This window comes from Haliotis rufescens, unplaced genomic scaffold (assembly GCF_023055435.1).
Source record: "Haliotis rufescens isolate VD_foot unplaced genomic scaffold, xgHalRufe1.0.p SCAF_83, whole genome shotgun sequence".
Taxonomy (NCBI): domain Eukaryota; kingdom Metazoa; phylum Mollusca; class Gastropoda; order Lepetellida; family Haliotidae; genus Haliotis; species Haliotis rufescens.
Genome location: NW_025964376.1, coordinates 673,920 through 692,085, shown reverse-complemented (window position 1 = coordinate 692,085; position 18,166 = coordinate 673,920). Strand labels below are relative to the sequence as shown.

General features: G+C 42.2%; 1 protein-coding gene across 1 annotated transcript; it reads right to left on the bottom strand.

The window, feature by feature from the left end:
• Positions 1–3,050: 3,050 nt before the first annotated feature.
• Positions 3,051–14,594, bottom strand: LOC124145349 (cysteinyl leukotriene receptor 2-like). Its single transcript, XM_046515089.2, has 2 exons — positions 14,378–14,594; positions 3,051–5,063 (listed from the first exon to the last, which is right to left on the bottom strand). The coding sequence occupies exon 2, from the start codon at positions 5,016–5,018 to the stop codon at positions 3,981–3,983; it is 1,038 nt and encodes a 345-aa protein (XP_046371045.1). The 5' UTR covers positions 5,019–5,063; positions 14,378–14,594; the 3' UTR covers positions 3,051–3,980.
• Positions 14,595–18,166: the final 3,572 nt, after the last annotated feature.

The window sequence follows — 18,166 nt, the reverse complement described above, 5'->3', positions numbered from 1 at the left end:
TACACCGCCACCACCACCACACACCGCCACCACACATACCACACACACCGCCACCACACACCACACAACCCACACACCGCCACCACACACCACACACACCGCCACCACACACACCACCACCACATACACCGCCACCACACACACCACACACCACAAACCACCCTACACATCCCTACCGGGTAGCAAATGGTCCGCCCCTTAGTGCTGGTGAACAATTACTTCATTGACTATTTTCAGATTTGAAACAGTAACAACATCAACGATAATCAAAATCGTTATTTCTATCAATAAAACAACGTCAACGCTATGAAGGTGTTTGATCTTAAAGCATCTTCTACGTGCATCAGAAAACTGATGATTATCCTTAGATCTCTCTAACTCATTCCATTTTCCATTATTTTTGTTGGCGCAAGTCTGTTCTGTTATGTTTTATTTCAACAACTTGTTATCAATGATTATGACGATTTAGAAAACTTTATAGATAGTTTATTCTTTTTGATATCTCTTTAACTTGTATTTTCGCCACGATAATGATAAGTATTATTATAGTGATGATTGAAAGGAAGCCGGCATTCAAGAGTCCTGTCACATCATTATGTATACCTTAATGATGTATTGTGCAGTTCTTATTAAAACACACGGCAGCTCTTTACTTATTAATTATCTACCATTGGAAGCTAATGTACATAAGAGAAGCATTAGGTACCAACAGATGTGCTTGCTGGAAACTTGATGTCATTAATATAGCCTTTTCAAGCAAGGAATGAGTGAGTGAGTATGGTTTTACGCCGCTTTTAGCAATATTCCAACAATATCACGGCGGGGACACCAGAAATGGGCTTCACACATTATACCCATGTTCGGAATCGACCCCGGGTCTTCGGCGTGATGAGCGAACGCTTTAACCACTAGGCTACCCGACCGCCCCTCAAGCAAGGAATAGACAACGTCACATGCGATTCTTATCTTACTAAGTCCGTGAATTTCAGCTTTGTACCATCGTAGTGTCAGGGTGTTTTTATCTGATTTTAAAACGCTTTTTATAAAACAGTAATTTGCAGTAATGAGCACCTTAGCCTAAAAGAGAACATATTAGATAAATACAAGTGGAAAAAAAGTAACTGTGTTTAATATGATGTGGTGTTAATGTTATGTTATTTAAAATAACGTCTGATCAATATTTTATCATAACATCATTGGCAAAACTCATACCTGGTAACAGGAGACGGGGGACACTCCCTAAAGGAGAGGTGGTGTAACAACTCAATTTACAATGTCAATATCGGGTGTGACCACCATTTGCGTTGATGCATGCGAGGGAGCGGTGGTGGATTAAAGACACCAGAAGCTTTGGGCATCTTGTACAAAGACTTCCCAACTGAGCAAACGTTACCGACTGGTTCTGATCCTGTTGTAGGGGTCGTTCTGTCTCATCCCAGACATGCTCTATGAGGCAGAGGTCCGAAGAAACAGCCATGACAGTACACTAATATTATGCTGCCTAAGTCTGTTACAAAACGTGCAATTATGTTGGAGTGCATTACCCTGCTGCAACGTCCCTACACTCTTACAAACGATGTCGGCCAGGTAGCGTACGCCATTCAAATTGCCTTTAACAATGATGAGTTGTGTTCTCCCATGAATTGTGATGCCACCCCACACCATTACACTTCCAACCCAAAACCGACGACGTAGAGCTACGCAAGCGTCGCTGAAACGTTCTGCTGGACGCCTGTAGACCGTTTACGTCAAGATGAAACCTTTATTCATCTGCCAACAGCACCTTGTCCGAGAAATTAAAGAAAATATTTTTTATGTCAGAGTTTCAATACTATTACAACATAAAAATGCGAGCGCAGCAGTACCGCCTACATCCTGCATCTTTTAGTTTCAAAAGATTGGTGAATTTAATCTTCGTTCAACCACGACAAATGAGTGAGTATGGTTTGACGCCGTTTTAGCAATATCACAAGCAGTGGGGTTTACGCAATCTACATTGGAAACCGAACCGGGACCTTCGTGACAAGCGAACACTTAAACCACTGGGCTACCCACCTTGTTACAGTGTGCCACGTGATCAGAACAGTAAACCAGTATTCAACATCCAGTATTCCTTCAAGTATAAAATGTTGTATGATGTTCATGTTTATGACTTTGTCGACGACCTAACAGTTGAAAGGTTAATACAGGGTTCACACAATGGGTTAGATATATATTATCAGACTTTCATGTGTGTACAATCTATACGTTACATCGTAAATATAAATTTAGTAGCAGTACCTTTTATCATTACCGTTGTGGTACTAGCCCTGGTCGATTTGTTGATTAAACTTTAAAAGGAATGTCTGAATTAAGAGTTAATTTACCTATAGATTTTGCATGGACATACAATTCCAGATAGTTTGCAGTTCTAGCGATATCGGGATTTCTAGGATTTCTGTTCAAGGATTTAAAATGTGTAAACTTTTTTTCTGAAATTATAATCATGAAACTAACGTAAAATGATTTAATTGAATTCTATTTTTCTGAAGGTGTCAATTCACACGATGCTATGTCTAGAATTAAGGAGATGGCACCCAAGTGCATAGAGATGCACTTCTTGCGTGTGCTTGTGCTTTTCGCTCTCTTACCATCAAATTCGTTTGGTGGACTCTATAATTATCTGTCTGACCCAGGCTAACTTGCCTGCCAATCCGACAGTCGATTCAAATTTAATAACCAGGCCTCACCGTGACTCGGAGTGACAAGTGCTCGTGCTGCACGAGCTTCAAGTGGTTGAAAAGTGACTGGGAGAAACAGTGAGACAGACGAAGCTTTGCAGGTGACACTGACGTACAAACACAACTAATTAAGAGAACTAAAGAAATAAATGCAACTGGAAATCAAATTCTTTAATTGTTTGTCACACTTTCGAATCCTCATCGATCATGCATAAGCTGAGGGCCTGTTTGCTTTCACAATAGGCCACGGGAAATTATGTACGACTGGAAACAGGAAATACTAAGGTATGACTTGATTTAAACACATTTTATTGACATGTCAGTCTGGATTGGGATAAAAGCACATCCTGCTCACTGGGTCGCCTCAAGAAATACATGATACTTATAATCATCATAAACACGTAAACAAGAAAATGTGTTTTCAAATATGGCATAAAATAAGGAGAAAATTGATCATGAATAAAATCGAACATATCATCAAAGAAATGAAATCGCTGGCTTGCAATGATATATTTATGAACTGATTTAAATTGAACTTCATTTACACTTCTCGACCGTTTACATTTCCAAACAAAATTGCATCAATTTTAAAGCTTACGATACGTCAAGACAGCAATAATTTGACTTTCACGGGGGAGAGAGAGGGAGTTTTTTCTAAAAAAAAGTAATCAAGCCCCCTTCTTACTGATCGTTCATAATAACACGTGTCCAAAGAACACAGTTTGTTATTTTATTTATTTATAATATAGTAATTGAGCACCTCTTTATGATGGTAAATTAATTGCCTCTTTTGAACAATATTTCATTTATATCAGCTTGTAGGAGGAAAGCTTGAAGTGTGGCAGGTCTTACTTAGACGTTTACCACATTTAAAAAAAAACATACACGAGCACGGGTGTGGTGCCGACAAACCAAAAGCAATAAGAGCAAACCGGGATTCGAACCCAAGATCATAGGTTTCTGGCACATCTACGGGACGCAACTCTGCACAGCGGATTGCGTTGCTTTGACGACTGAGCCAGACGTTGCTGAACTTAGAGAGTGGCGATGGTTTTACGCCCCTTTTAGCAATATTCCAGCAATATCACGGCGGGGGACACCAGAAATGAGCTTCACACATTATACCCATGTCGAGAATCGAACCCGGGTCTTCGGCGTGACGAGTGAACGTTTTTACCACTAGGCTACCCGACCGCCCCTGAATGGCGATGATTGAACATGGCTGTGTTTACTGACAGTCGCTTTTCGGCTGAGACATTGCTAGAGCGACGTGACATATTTACTCACTGAGGTCGTTATCTGGGTTCGTTTTCTGGACGAGACTTCCCGGATAATAGAAGAATAGGCATTTCTAAATCTCTTCCCAGCAAGGAAGTACAGGTAGAAGTTAACGGCGTGGCTGGTGTCGGCGATGTTGCTGGTCAGGACGTCGAGAAAATATTTTCTCGCTTCACCTATAGAACAACTGGTTGGATTCCAGTACGCATATGCGGCCGTGAAAACGCATCTAGGAAACGACAAAATGACAAAGACTGCTGCAACAATAACCAGTATCGAAGTGATCTGTGCATCGAATCTTCTAGTGGCAACTGTGGTCGAGTGATTCTCTGACAGAGCCCGCCGTCTGGTGGCCGACCTCCTGACGTAGATGATAAGGAGGATGTTGCAGATGAAGAGCCAGGAAGCCGGCAGGATGGCGTACAGAAAGGACCCGACATAGAACCAGGCCTTGAACGATGGCCCTTCTAGTGTCAGCGTGCACGTGTATCCTTCATAGTGAATGACTGTCCACAACAGATGGAGGTGGATCAGACACAGCAGCACAAACACACACGAAATAATCACCAGGCCTTTCCTCACAGTCCACAACACCGCCATCTTGAACGGGTACCTGACCACGAGGAATCTCTCTATTGCCAGGGTGGTTAGTATCCAGTTGGCGTAGGTGGAGAAAATAAGCCCCAGGAAGAACAGTACCCGGCAGCTTGTGTCGTCCATGGGTAATCTCCTGTTCTGGGACTGGTTCTCCACGAGCTTCAGAACAATAGCGACGTTGTCCACCACGGCGAGCAAACCGACGTAGAACAACGACGTTGTAAGACGTTGCTGACACATTCTGGTGACCACAATAGCGCTGATGGTGTTGCCAGGGAAACCAAAGGCAAACACAAACCAGATGTAGAAACGCCTTACCACGGAGGCAGCTATCACAAGATCGTCGTACTCGCCGGAGGTCGCGTTGACAGGGCATGTAGAGACGTCGACTCGTACATCGGATATGTTGTATTCTACGGCCATCTTATTTGCGGGATGGGTTGATGTGTGAATCACAAATATGACATCCTGAAATTTACAAACAAATATGTTAAAACGGTGATATCGATATTTTATATACACTCACCGCCAAAAAAAACGCGAACTATAGAAACATATAGAGAAGTATGTACGTTAAGAAGAGATGTTTCCAACGTATACCAGTTAATGACAAAACTAACAATCAGTCAAGTGTTACCACAGAGTGTCTTTATTCACGATATGCTGCACGTGATTTCCAAACTTTACATCTCGAGTCATGGATCTCTGGCGTCACATCTGATGCTTCAATGAGCGTCAGTTCACACAACAAGCCAGTATGTTTGTTTGTGCATTGAATAAGAGTAATTCGAAATATATTAACCAACATGTATGGTTTTCGCGTTTCTTTTGGTGGTGAGTATATATACTGATGGCAATGAATAAGGGGACACTTATTTTTAGACACAGTAAAATGAAATGCTATATATATCCAAGTCTCGTGTACCAATTACGCGTTGGAAACAAGGCACACAAACACATCTCAACATTTGATTCTGACATGTTAAATTTGTATGCGCGCTATTTCAAACGAACTGACAGTAAAGCTTATTTCCCTATACTTTCATTGTAACATCATTTGTTTCCATCAGTATAGGATGCACGCGTGGCCAAGTCGTCTAAGGCGCCGCGATTCGCTGCGCGGAGTTGCGTCCCTTGGGCGCGTCAGAAACCTATGATTGTTGAGACCTGCATCACTTCGGGTTTTCCTCCAACATTAAGCTGACACGCCGTGATATAACTGGAATACTGTTAAAAGCTTAGTTAAACCCAACTCACTCACTCACTCCAGCAATAAATCAAGATTTATTATCAATACGAGCGTAATGGACTACGTTTATACTCAACTCACTTATAAATGAACTCCTTTCAGTGGTGGTGCGGTCGGGCAGCCTAGTGGTTAAGGCGTAAGCTCGTCACGCCGAAGACCCGGGTTCGATTCCCGACATGGGTACAATGTGTGAAGCCAATTTCTGGTGTCCCCCGCCGTGATATTGCTGGAATATTGCAAAAAGCGGCGTAAAACCATACTCACTCACTAGATTCTTCAATGGTAGCTCTGACGCTGACGTTGTATATTACGAAAGATGTTCCCTCTGCATTAAACACCATGACTCTCTCAGTGGTCTCGTACACTCTCTTAGTGGTCTCGTACGCTCTCTCAGTGGTCTCGTACACTCTCTCAGTAATCTCATACAATCTCACCAGTGGTCGCGTACACTCTCTTAGTGGTCACGTACGCTCTCTCAGTGGTCTCGTACGCTCTCTCAGTAATCTCATACACTCTCACCAGTGGTCTCGTACACTCTCTCAGAGGTCTCGTACACTCTCAGTGATCTCCTACACTATCAGTGGTCTCGTACTCTCTCTCAGTGGTCTCGTACACTCTCTGAGTGGTCTCGTACTCTCTCATTGGCCTCGTACGCTCTCTCAGTGTTCTCGTACTCTCACTCAGTGGTCTCGTACACGCTCTCAGTGTTCTCGTACACTCTCTCAGTGGTCTTGTACACTCTCTCAGTGGTCTCGTACTCTCTCTCAGTGGTCTCGTACACTCTCTCAGTGGTCTCGTACACTCTCAGTGGTCTCGTACACGCTCTCAGTGGTCTCGTACACTCTCTCAGTGGTCTCGTACACGCTCTCAGTGGTCTCGTACATTCTCAGTGGTCTCGTACACTCTCTCAGTGGTCTCGTACACTCTCTCAGTGGCCTCGTACTCTCTCTCGCTGGTCTCGTACGCTCTCTTAGCGGTCTTGAACTCTCTTTGGTCTTGTACATTCTCAGTGGTCTCGTACACGCTCTCAGTGGTCTCGTACATTCTCAGTTGTCTCGTACACTCTCTCAGAGGTCTCGTACACTCTCTCACTGTTCTCGTACGCTCTCTCACTGTTCTCGTACTCTCTCTCAGTGGTCTCGTACACTCTCTCAGTGGTCTCGTACACTCTCAGTGTTCTCGTACACTCTCTCAGTGGTCTCGTACACTCTCTCAGTGGTCTCGTACACTCTCTCAGTGGTCTCGTACGCTCTTGATTAAAATAAATAGTTTGTTCAGAATATGCCCCAAAATGAATAGTTATTTAGCAGTGCTGAAATAAAAAAAAAAAATATTTGTTGGAAATATCCAAACGTCAATATTTGTGTCAGTAGTGAATATGTATAGATTGTTTGGTAGTGGAGTGGACTTATATGTTCGATTCTTTGTGTCGGAAAATAATCAGATTTTAAGAACGGGGTGATTGAGTATGGGTTTACGCCGCTTTTACCGATAATCTCTCGATATCCGGGCGGGGAGACATCAGAAATGGGCTTCACACATTGTACCCATGTGGGGAATGGAACCCAGGCCTTCGCCGTGACGAACAAACGCTTTCACCATTAGGCTACCTCCCCTCCCCTGAAGCCATATACCCCCATGGGAAATCAACCTGTTTTTTCAGCGTGACCAGTCAAGGAATTATATGATATACATGTGAACATTTTGCACCAAAGCTCTCTTAGTTTAATTTGGCTTAAGACGGACCCCGTAGGCTTCCAAAGATTTAAAAAAAATAGTTTTATTTCTCTCGATGTTGAGAACAGTAGATGGCTACTATTAGGGTCGTGCCATTTGAATCGTGACCAAACAAGTAGCGGATGGGTCCAGGGTCCCGTTCCACAACGCTATCTTAGCGCTAAGGTGGTCGTTACTCCCATACTTTAACGTAGGCTTACGATAGTCGTAGTGTTAAGATCGCTTTGTGCAACGGGGCCCTTGATCCTGGACCCATTCGCTAATCGTTTGGTCTCGTACCTGGGGTCCGTTCCAAAAAACGATCGTAACGCTACGACTGTCGTAAGTCAATGTTAAAGTATGGGAGTTACGATCGCCTTAGCGCTAAAATCGCTTTGTGAAACGGGGCCCTGATCCACAAAGCTTTCGCAGCCTTACAACCTGTCCTAACCTCTCATACTAGTTCTGATAGGATAACGAATATCGTAGCGCTAAGAATGCCCTGATGTCGTTATACAAAACAACCTTAGCGCTACGACTGTCACACGTCTCTGTTAACCATCTGGATGCCGAGGGTTTTTTTCTGACGCACATTTTCCTAAGATCTGAAAAGTTAAGGTTTCTCGATAATTGCGCTCACGCGGCACTGGATCTACCTCCGGCTATAAACATACGCAGAGATGTAGAATATTAAATTTCCTATCTGATGGTGTAAATTTATCTGCAATGGTCATTGGTGATTTGATAAAAGACAGACACCCGTGATCACTAATATGCTATTTTTGAAATTCTGAGTAAATATCCAAAATTTAGATTTCAAAACATGCTATAAATAACGCCGTGAATGTTCATTTAGTAATGTGTAAAAAAAATGGCTAAATTTACTTACGATGTATCAATTTTCAGAGGTCATTTTCAGTAATTTTTCTTTGCCTAAAATGACAGTGGGCGATATCAAATAACAGGGAATTTCCCACAGGATTCAAAACTGTGAAGTGTATTTGTGTGCGTTAAGTATGTTCAATTTTATTCGACTTCAAGGTGAGGGTTAAAGAGGAGGGACATATATGGCATCCAGAGGGTTATGGTATGGGAGTTACGGTCACGATAGCGCTAACATCGCTTTGTACAACGGCACCCAGTATATATTATAATAAACTGGCCATATGATTATGGATTATCGATGGTGGAAAACGGTCGGGCTCACAACAATAAGATCTCCGATGGGGAATAAACACAAACTGATGAAATCACGATCAAACCAATCCTACTATTTACACACGTAGTCTAATGGCCCCGCTAATGGGGAAGCCGGATGTAGAGAGGACAATTACGTAATTTGAGAGCCATCCAGAGACAGATAAAATAGTGTCCTGTGGCAATATCATTAGGAACAGGTTGTATTCTCAATTCTGTCATGACTGAATAATACGAACTCTTTGGGGTCAGCAAATGTATTGAGTGAAACGGCATGGGTTGAGTCCAGTGCTTTGAGTGGGCTGTCGGTCTGGATCACGACACCGACACCGGCACCGGCAACAGCCTGTCAACAAAATAAGGAGCTGTATATGCTCAAGCAGTTTGTTTACTCAGTAATACTTCACTCGAACATAACACATGGTGGGCGACCCTTAGTAAACTAAGCAAGCCTTGCAAAGCTTTCGTTCTATGCGCGTCATATTGCTCATTGTGACGCAAAAGCTGTGATGATACAATCGTACATTTTAAAGCGCCATATACCCAAAAACTTTAAAATACATTTTCTTTAGATTTCTGTCTTGTTTTCTGCACGAAAGTGCCACACATCCTTTGAATAGTGTAGCAACCGCAACTTTGCATTTTGTAACCTATAATTGTAGATAAAAGAAATACATTAGCCTACCAACAATGACCAAAAGTACCAAAAAGTACTATTCTATGAATCTTAGCTGCCGTGGTGATGCGGCCGTCAAATCGACTGTTTCAATTAGAGTGGATTTATTGTGATTTGACAACCTCTGATTGACCAATTTCCAAATTCATGGTAGAATTAGCAATATCACTGGGCCTGGCCAAGCTTCTTACGATTAGCAAAGCTTTGCTGGGGACCAGTTCTAAATTGGAATCATCACGCAAGCCAGTGAATATGAAAGCCTCGCAAACTGATACTCTTGGTCGGGTGTTCTCACTGTGCCGGTTTCGACCTACAACTTCGACCTGGGCCTGGTTTTACAGACTTTGAGAAAGCAGCACAGAAGTCTGTCAAACATGTGTTTGCCTGTGAACTGAAAGGTTTGTTTCATTTCCGACAGGCAGTTTGGCGCAATGCTCAGAAGTATGGTCTGCAAACTGCCTTTGCAAACAATCCCGACGTTAACCTTTTCGTGAGACGAGCATCAGCCCTCCCTCCCTCTCCCCAGACCTGGGGATATAGATGACTATTGGTTTCATGCCCTAGAATCAGCTAACACCGAAGATCCTACCATCCTGAAATCTGCTGATTACAGTGGGGTGAGGGAGAGGATAGAAATACTTGGAACCATTTCGACACCTTGGGTCCCAGGACCACTAACCATGTGGAGGGGTGGCACTCCAGAATCAACAAAATGACAACCAACCATCCCAACATTTACCGAGTTATCAGTTTGATTCAATCTGAACAAACGATGACGGGAGTTAGATAAGCCAATTGGAATCGGGTGGTTGTTAACGGCCAAAAGGAAGCAGTACCGCCAACTGGAACATGAACTCGATCGTCTTAAAATGTGCCTGGTTTCTGGGACAAAATCTGTAACAGTACGGAGAGTCCGTCTCCCATCTTGTGTTGTAAATTATTTTATTACTTGCCCGTGAAAAGATCACCCGTTTAATAAACATACAGCTGTATTACACATTGTGTAATACCAAAACGCGTGCTTATGTACTCTCGGAACACGTTTCACGAACAAATATTGAAAGCTCTCAACATACCTTGGCTTATTCAAAGACATTGTGTGTGGAGATAATGGATCACTGAGAGGAGCTTATGCACACTCGATGACCCCAGCAACCTTGTTGCTAGGCTGACGTCACATGGCATTGTTTCGCCGAAGGAACTTGCAACAAAATTCCACAAATTACGTCATCGGGTATTGTGACGTGATTGTAAACTTTGAGGTGCAAGGCCCCGTTCCACAAGGCGATCCTACTGTAGCGCAACGACAGTCGTTGGTCTAAGTTAAAGTATGTGAGTTGCGATAACCTTAACGCTACGATAATTTTGTGGAACGGACGCCTGAAAATTCTAAAGGTGGACCGTTGTATGGTATTAAATTCATACGTTTCAACTTTTGACGTGTTTGAAGTATTACTCAACTCAATCGGATTATGCCGTGGATCGTGTAGGTGTCAGCCTATTCACACTCGAGAGGATAATTCTAAAAACGTTATAAATGGCAAGTAATAAATAAAATACTAAACTCGCTCCCGTGTAAAACCAATTTTATGAAACTCGTGAATAGTTGTGGTATCTGACTCGCTTTCGCTCGTCAGATACCGCAACTATTCACTCGTTTCATAAAATTGGTATTACACGGAAGCTCGTTTAGTATTCTGTATGTATGTCTGAAATCAATAAATTTAAGAAATTCATAAATTGTGTTCAGTGTTCCTTTTCCATTGAACCAGAATTTGCCGGCACGATAATCCCAATTTTAATCCTTCTATTGTTAAAGGGTAGATTAGCTAAATTACCCTAAACGATAGCTGCCGGTACAGTGAGAACACCCCAGCAGTATCACAGGGGGGGACACCAGAAATGGGCTTCACACATTGTACCCACATTGCGGGGCATCAAACCAGGGCATTCGGTGTGACGAGAAACACACACACAACCCCCCCCCCCCCCCCCCACCACGATAGCCTACGATTTCCTTACCATAACTTTACGATAATCCTAGGGCTAAGATCGTTTCGAAAATCTAGGCCCAGTATCTTTGATTAGCCATATAAAGTCTATTAGAACGCGATGTGTTCAAGCACTTGCACAATTATTTTCATGTGAATTCGTTGTTGTAGTGCCCAGTCAGTGGAATTATGTAATCAAGTGTGCAAGGCAGTCGATAACAAAGAGTTCTATGGAATAGTATTCTGTGATACTTCAAAAGCGTTTGATAGAGTACCGCACAGTGGACTACATAAAAAATGTTATGGTGTGAACGAGGAATTACTAGAGTGGCTGGCTGATTACCTAACAGCTCGCAAACAATATGTTTCTTTAAAAGGAACCTTGTCTAACACTGAAGAGTTAAAGCGGGTGTGACACAGGGATCGGTACTAGGCCCTTTCCTGTTCCTTGTGTACATCAGTGATAGAACTGATAAACTGAACTGTTCAACCAGATTGTTTGGCGAGGATACATCCCTGGGCCTATCATCTAATAACATTGAATGTTTAGAATCTACTATGAATAGTTATTAAATATTAACGAATCGACTCCTGAGAGATTAATTATATTATTCCCAGCCAAACAAAATCGATTCTTGTCTCCACAAAATACCGCATCAAACTCTAAAATTAGTTTTGGAGAATGAAAACATTTAAATGGTAAAACACACAAACACCTAAGTGTTATATTGTCCTTATCAGGCAAGTGGGCATGTCATGTTGATTCAATCATTAAAACCTCATCAAAGTTGTTTCATTCGATGAGAAAACATAAGTTACTGCTCACTCTGTGGGGACAATCATTACATTCAACCTCAGAACCCCCCCTAATTTATCAATGCCTTTATCACGCACAAATATTTCTGAATCCACGTTTATGCCAATCTTATTAAAGTCAGATCTTAGTTCTCGCTACCGCTAAACAAAGATCTTTGTTTGGCGGTAGCATTGAAACCTCCTCTCGATTTTAGTTCGATTTGCGAACAGGTGAGGTGAGGTGAAATTGGGTTTAACGTCGCGTCCAAGATTATTGCACTTATATAGCGACGTGCATGTACGAGTATGTGTTTGTGTGGCTGCTTGTTCTAGTCCGGACTAATGCCGATTTATAGTGCTAGCTCACCGAGATACCACGCCGCAGTTTAACATGAATACCCCACTCAGACACAGTATACTGACTCCGAGCCGACCAGTCCTTGTTTTAGCCCCTTAATGCCGAGCGCCAGACAGGGTAACAACAAGTACCATCTTTTAACGTCTTTTGGTATGACGCGGCCGGGGATCGAACCCCGGACCTTCCGCTCTCCGGGCGGATGCTCTACCACAGGAACACGGAGGCGGTCTTTTGCGAACAGATAAATCTACAGTTCCACCATATCATAGTCTCATATGGTCTCATATGGTCTAAACAAATTAGCATCATCAATTTAATATTAAGACACGGTGATGGTGAATGGAAAAGGGTTTTAAAAAGGGAGTGAGTGAGTATGGTTTTACGCCGCTTTTAGCAATATTCCAGCAATATCACGGCGGGGGACATTAGAAATGGGTTTCACACATTGTACCCATATGTCTTCGGTGTGACGAGCCAACGCTTTAACCACTAAGCTACCCGACCGCCCCAAACTGCCGACGCGGTCGCCCATGTGAAACCTCACATCATTATTTCATTGAATATCTATTATTAATCAACAAGAAACGAATTGATACACTCACTGTTGTTATTTGTGAAAGATGCTTGTGATGTTTATAATGACTTTATGCTAGTTGGCAATGCAGCTTTACCTAATTAATCATGTCAACGAAAACATTTTGGAATGTACACATAGATATATTATATGGAAAACACAACGGTTTAAGTGAGCAATGTTACAACACAAACAATTCTCTATTTCTCTACTGGGGCAGTGCGGTAGCCCAGTGGTTAAAGCGTTCGCTCGTCACGCCCGAAGACCCGGGTTCGATTCCCCACATGAGTACCATGTGTGAAGCCCATTGCTGGAACATTGCTATAAGCGGCGTAAAACCGTACTCATTCACTCACTTACTCACCATTTCTCTTCTGACATTTAATGTATTAAATTGTAAATATGCATACATGCAAATCTATGCGAGAGGGCAGACTCTTTGTTTGTTTGTTTGTTTGTTTAACGCTGCACTTCGTACTATTCCAGTTATATGCTGCTGTCTGTAAATAATCGACCAGTGTTTGTAATTGTGAGCAACGATCCACAATGAGACAGTTTCAACCAAGTCATCGATCCTCACCGCCGATCCAATGTGTCACCTTGAGTGAAAAGCATAGGTTGCAGGGGGCGTATTCTAACCCGGAATGACCAAGGGTTACATTTAGATTGATAAGAGCGGCCTGCTAGACACATATCTACAGACATACCCTATGGCGGTGAGTAACCTTTCAAGCTCTTAGACATCTCGTCAGTTTGCCTGCACCATTTCCGCAAAGTGTGTTTGTTTGTTGTTTTAACGCCGCACTCAGCAATATTCCAGTTATACGGCGGTCTGTAAATATTCGAGTCTGGACCAGACAATCCAGTGATTGTCATTGTCAGCATCGATCTAAGCAATTGGGATTCGATGACATGCATGAACCACGTCATCATGACAACTCGATCCCGTTAGTCGCCTCTTACGACAAGCATGGATTGGTGGAGACCAATTCTAACCCGGATCGTCAAAGGTTTGGCAATACAATGAGACATGAAAATGAAATAACATTGGACAATTTTGAATACAAAACCGATTAAAATGACACAACTAAATGCCATGCACATTTGTATGACGTGAGCGAAAAATGAACAGATTCGAATATTTGCAGAGTTTACCAAATATCCTATAAAAAAAACATGTACAACAAACAAATGAACAGCAGAATAACAATTCTATAAATACTTACCTTGATTGGACTTCAGGACAAGTCGATTCCTAATCCCTGACCAAGTCCTTCCTGAAGATGTCAATAGATATACATGTTTCAGGAATGTCACTGAATTACCTAGATTCAGAGAATGTCCCTAATATGCCTAAAGTGAGGCTAAGGGGACTATGTTGTATATGACGTTAACCAGAATATCCCAACAACGTTCCCCGTCAAACCTCTCCGCGTCATTGTGCGCCGGAGCTGGCGTCGTCTATTGATTCTATGGTAGGAGTACTGTCATTGTCGATGTATGTGATTTTTTTCTGAAAAGAGAAAATAACCAAATAGATTGGCTCATTAGCTCGGAAGATCTGATATTCCGACGTCATAACTAATGACAGATTGTCCCACAAATGTGGTATTTATGTTGTATTTGTAACGGTACTTAAGTACAGATGGGACAGAAAGAATTACGTCATCCTCATCTAAAACAAGGTGTATGATTACAGCGTGTGTGTGTCTTCCAGTGAGGCATGGTTATAGTGCGTGTGTGTATGTCTGAAATATGGCATGATAAAGGACAGACAAATTAATTATTCTATGATTTTTTATTAAATTTATTGAAAACAGAATATTTTTATGGCCACTGCTACAAGACGCACAATTTCCTTTCATGGGGCAGGTGTGAGAGTTTGACAAGCACCACTGATAAGGATTATAATGAAACGTTGTCCTACTGGGCGAGAGTGGTAGACAAGCACCACTGAAATGACTGAAATGACTAACACGAAGTCGACATCAGCCAATCAGAAAGCAGCTTTCTCGAACTTTACGGCACCGGTTTCAACCTGGCGACTTCCATTTCAGACTACGCTTGAAAAATAAGTTGACTAAGTTCTCGATTAAAATTTTGAAACCTGAACAAACGAACATTCCGGAATGTCTATCATATGGTTGAGATTGTATGGCAGTGCTTCCCACGTACCGCGCAACGCCTCTTCCGTTCAATGTTATCCCATGGAAGCGAGAGATAGATGATGATTTTGACGGAATCAGTCGTACGGGCCGTAACTGTTGTTCGGAATACCCCATGTTAACGTTTTCGTGGTTGCGTTTATTAGAAAACACATTCCGACTGTCACTTTCACGATCTGGTAAGCGACGCTTTGATTCGTCGGATGAAAGGTCGTTCTGACGTGACCCGTAATGGGATGTCCTCAGATCTTTGTTTAGTGATAGCGAGAACTATCCAATTTATATACAAGATTTTCTGTGTAGTTAGGTTCAATGAACTACATACTACCTGTGCGTTTCTTTTTTGAAGAGTGTAATTGGCGAGGTGAAAGAGGGTTAAACGTTGGGTGTGGCTGCTTGAACCAGTCCGAGAGAGAGACGGCGCAATGCTATGCCACCTTACTTGTTGTCCTTATAACGTGGCAGTTATTTGCTCCATCAACTTTCTTTCCAAATAACATATTTATAGATCTAGGCATATAGGTCTCAGATGAGTGAGTGAATATTGCTTAACGCCGCATCAGCAATTTTGCAGCTATTCGCGGCGAAGGTCTCAGATGAAAGTGGCATACTAAACAATAGGGCTTAATGAAGGGGAAACATGCTCCAAGTGACCTCGTGAACATCCAGGAACCAATGCTTCTCGTAAGAGGCGACAAACGGGATCGTGTGGTCAGGCTCGCTGAGCTTGGTTGATGCATGTCATCGTATCCCAATTGCGTAGATCAATGCTCATAATGTCAATCACTGGATTGTCTGCTCCAGATGATTACATAGCTATTAGTTTGAACTAGAGATACAAAGATTAATAGTTTTGAAAAACGTCATTATCAAAACTACTAAGCAGCCATGATTATTAAGGATGTTTAAAATGTCATACTGTCCAATTGAATTGAACAATTACCATGCTACCATTAATTCATGTTACAGCAGTTGTTGTTTTTTTCAAACGAGTAAATGAAAGTGTAAGTACGAGGAAAAGAGAACATTTTGCGATGGATGAAGGACATTGCCGCGACATCTTCAATGAGGCGAGGATTAACTTGTGGATTTCAACTTCTTACTTCAGTGTGAAGTTTCTGTACAGAGACTCACACAATGACGTTCTCTTGAAGATGTGTGTTGTCTTCATTGGTACGACTCCAAACTGGCACTTAAAGATAATGGGGACTTACGCTCCTTAGGCGTGCCAGAACCCTACGATCATGGATTCGAAATCCAGATTCGTCCTAATTATGTTTCTAGGTTTGTCAGCACCATACTCCTGCTTGTGGGTTTCGCCAAAGTGGTAAACGTCTAAGACCTGCATCTCTTCGGGCTTTCCTCCCACATCAAGCTAATTCTTGTAACGGAAATACTAATCCAAGGGGCGTTAAAACTAACTCACGCACGCACCCACCCACTCGCGCACCCACCCACTCAAAGGACCCTACGATCTGCTTCCCGTCTCCTACGCCTGGAAGTCGAGCGTTATGTGTGAGACTCTATCTCTGTAATACGGTAGTGCTTAACCACTTCAATGATCCGCTCGTAAAACATGAGTATCAGGCAATCAAAGTGCATGGTTTTGACTTCACTACCCAAACTGTTGGGTGGTTTCTCAGAGGAGAAAAAAAATTTGATTGTATGGATAGGAAAATCTGTAATTTGATTGGTTACGGAGTGTCAGCGTGGTTCGTGTTTACCCATGTCACGGTCTAAAGCCGGTCTGTTCCCCGGCTTTATTTCCGGCGCCTCTCGGTAAAGTCCGGCGGTCGTCATTATACAGTGTGAGATCATTTTGTGTTAGAGAATTAATTGCCCGTATATTTCATTCTCTTGTGATCTAATGACACTTCCAAACCATGTAATGACTGGATGTATGTTGTCTCTCATATGTTCGCTACCATATTCTTGTATTGAAAATGTTTTTGTATTTATGATTTGCAAACATAAGGGGAATTTATATCTACATTCAGATATTTCTCACGTATTTGTGGTCATTTTTGCCTCATCAATAAATGTACATAGCTTGTTGTGAATTTTAAATTGTAACACCTTTATTTCAAGTTAGAGGCCACGGGCCCATTACAGAATTACAATTACTGATGAAGTGACTTATACAATTTCATTGCATTCAATATGAATTTCCATAGCTGTACAATAGTAGGTTTATGATTAGATGACATCAGACGAACACAGGATTCCAGTGACGAATTTACAAAGCATTTAGGATCAATGTATCAATATCTTAAATCATTAAAACAAATTAATTATGCCGTTGGATAGCTTATGTTCAGCGCTTTATTTTGGCACATATATCTTCAGTGTAGATATAGTACTTAGTTCGCTATTCGTGTTTTCCCAGTGTTTAGAAACGGACGTTAGCTTGCCGCCCCAGTCAGTTGTATTCCCCGGCGGTCCAGGGGAGGATGTCATCTCCGACGTCCGCGCACTGTATATCTTAAGACTTTCTAGATCTCGTATTTTCACCCTCCAGGCTTCGATAAATAAATCGTTCACAATTGGCTGGCTACTGGAGTGGTCACGGTCGAAACTCAGGTTTCGTCAGACAGTAGGTTCGGGGCTACAATACAACGCAAAAGTTTGTAATCGTGTTCTGCAGTAAAACTGCAAATAATCCGCGGATATTCCGCAGATAGATTGCAAATAATTCGCGAATATCCGCGGATTTCTACGAAAACTATTTTATTGTTTTATGACACTAATTAGGAGTTTTAAGGGACTATCGCGCCATCAACGCGTGGCGGGCCATGGCAATACTCTCCATACATGTACAATGTATACCATGGTGCTACGCTGTGGATAGAT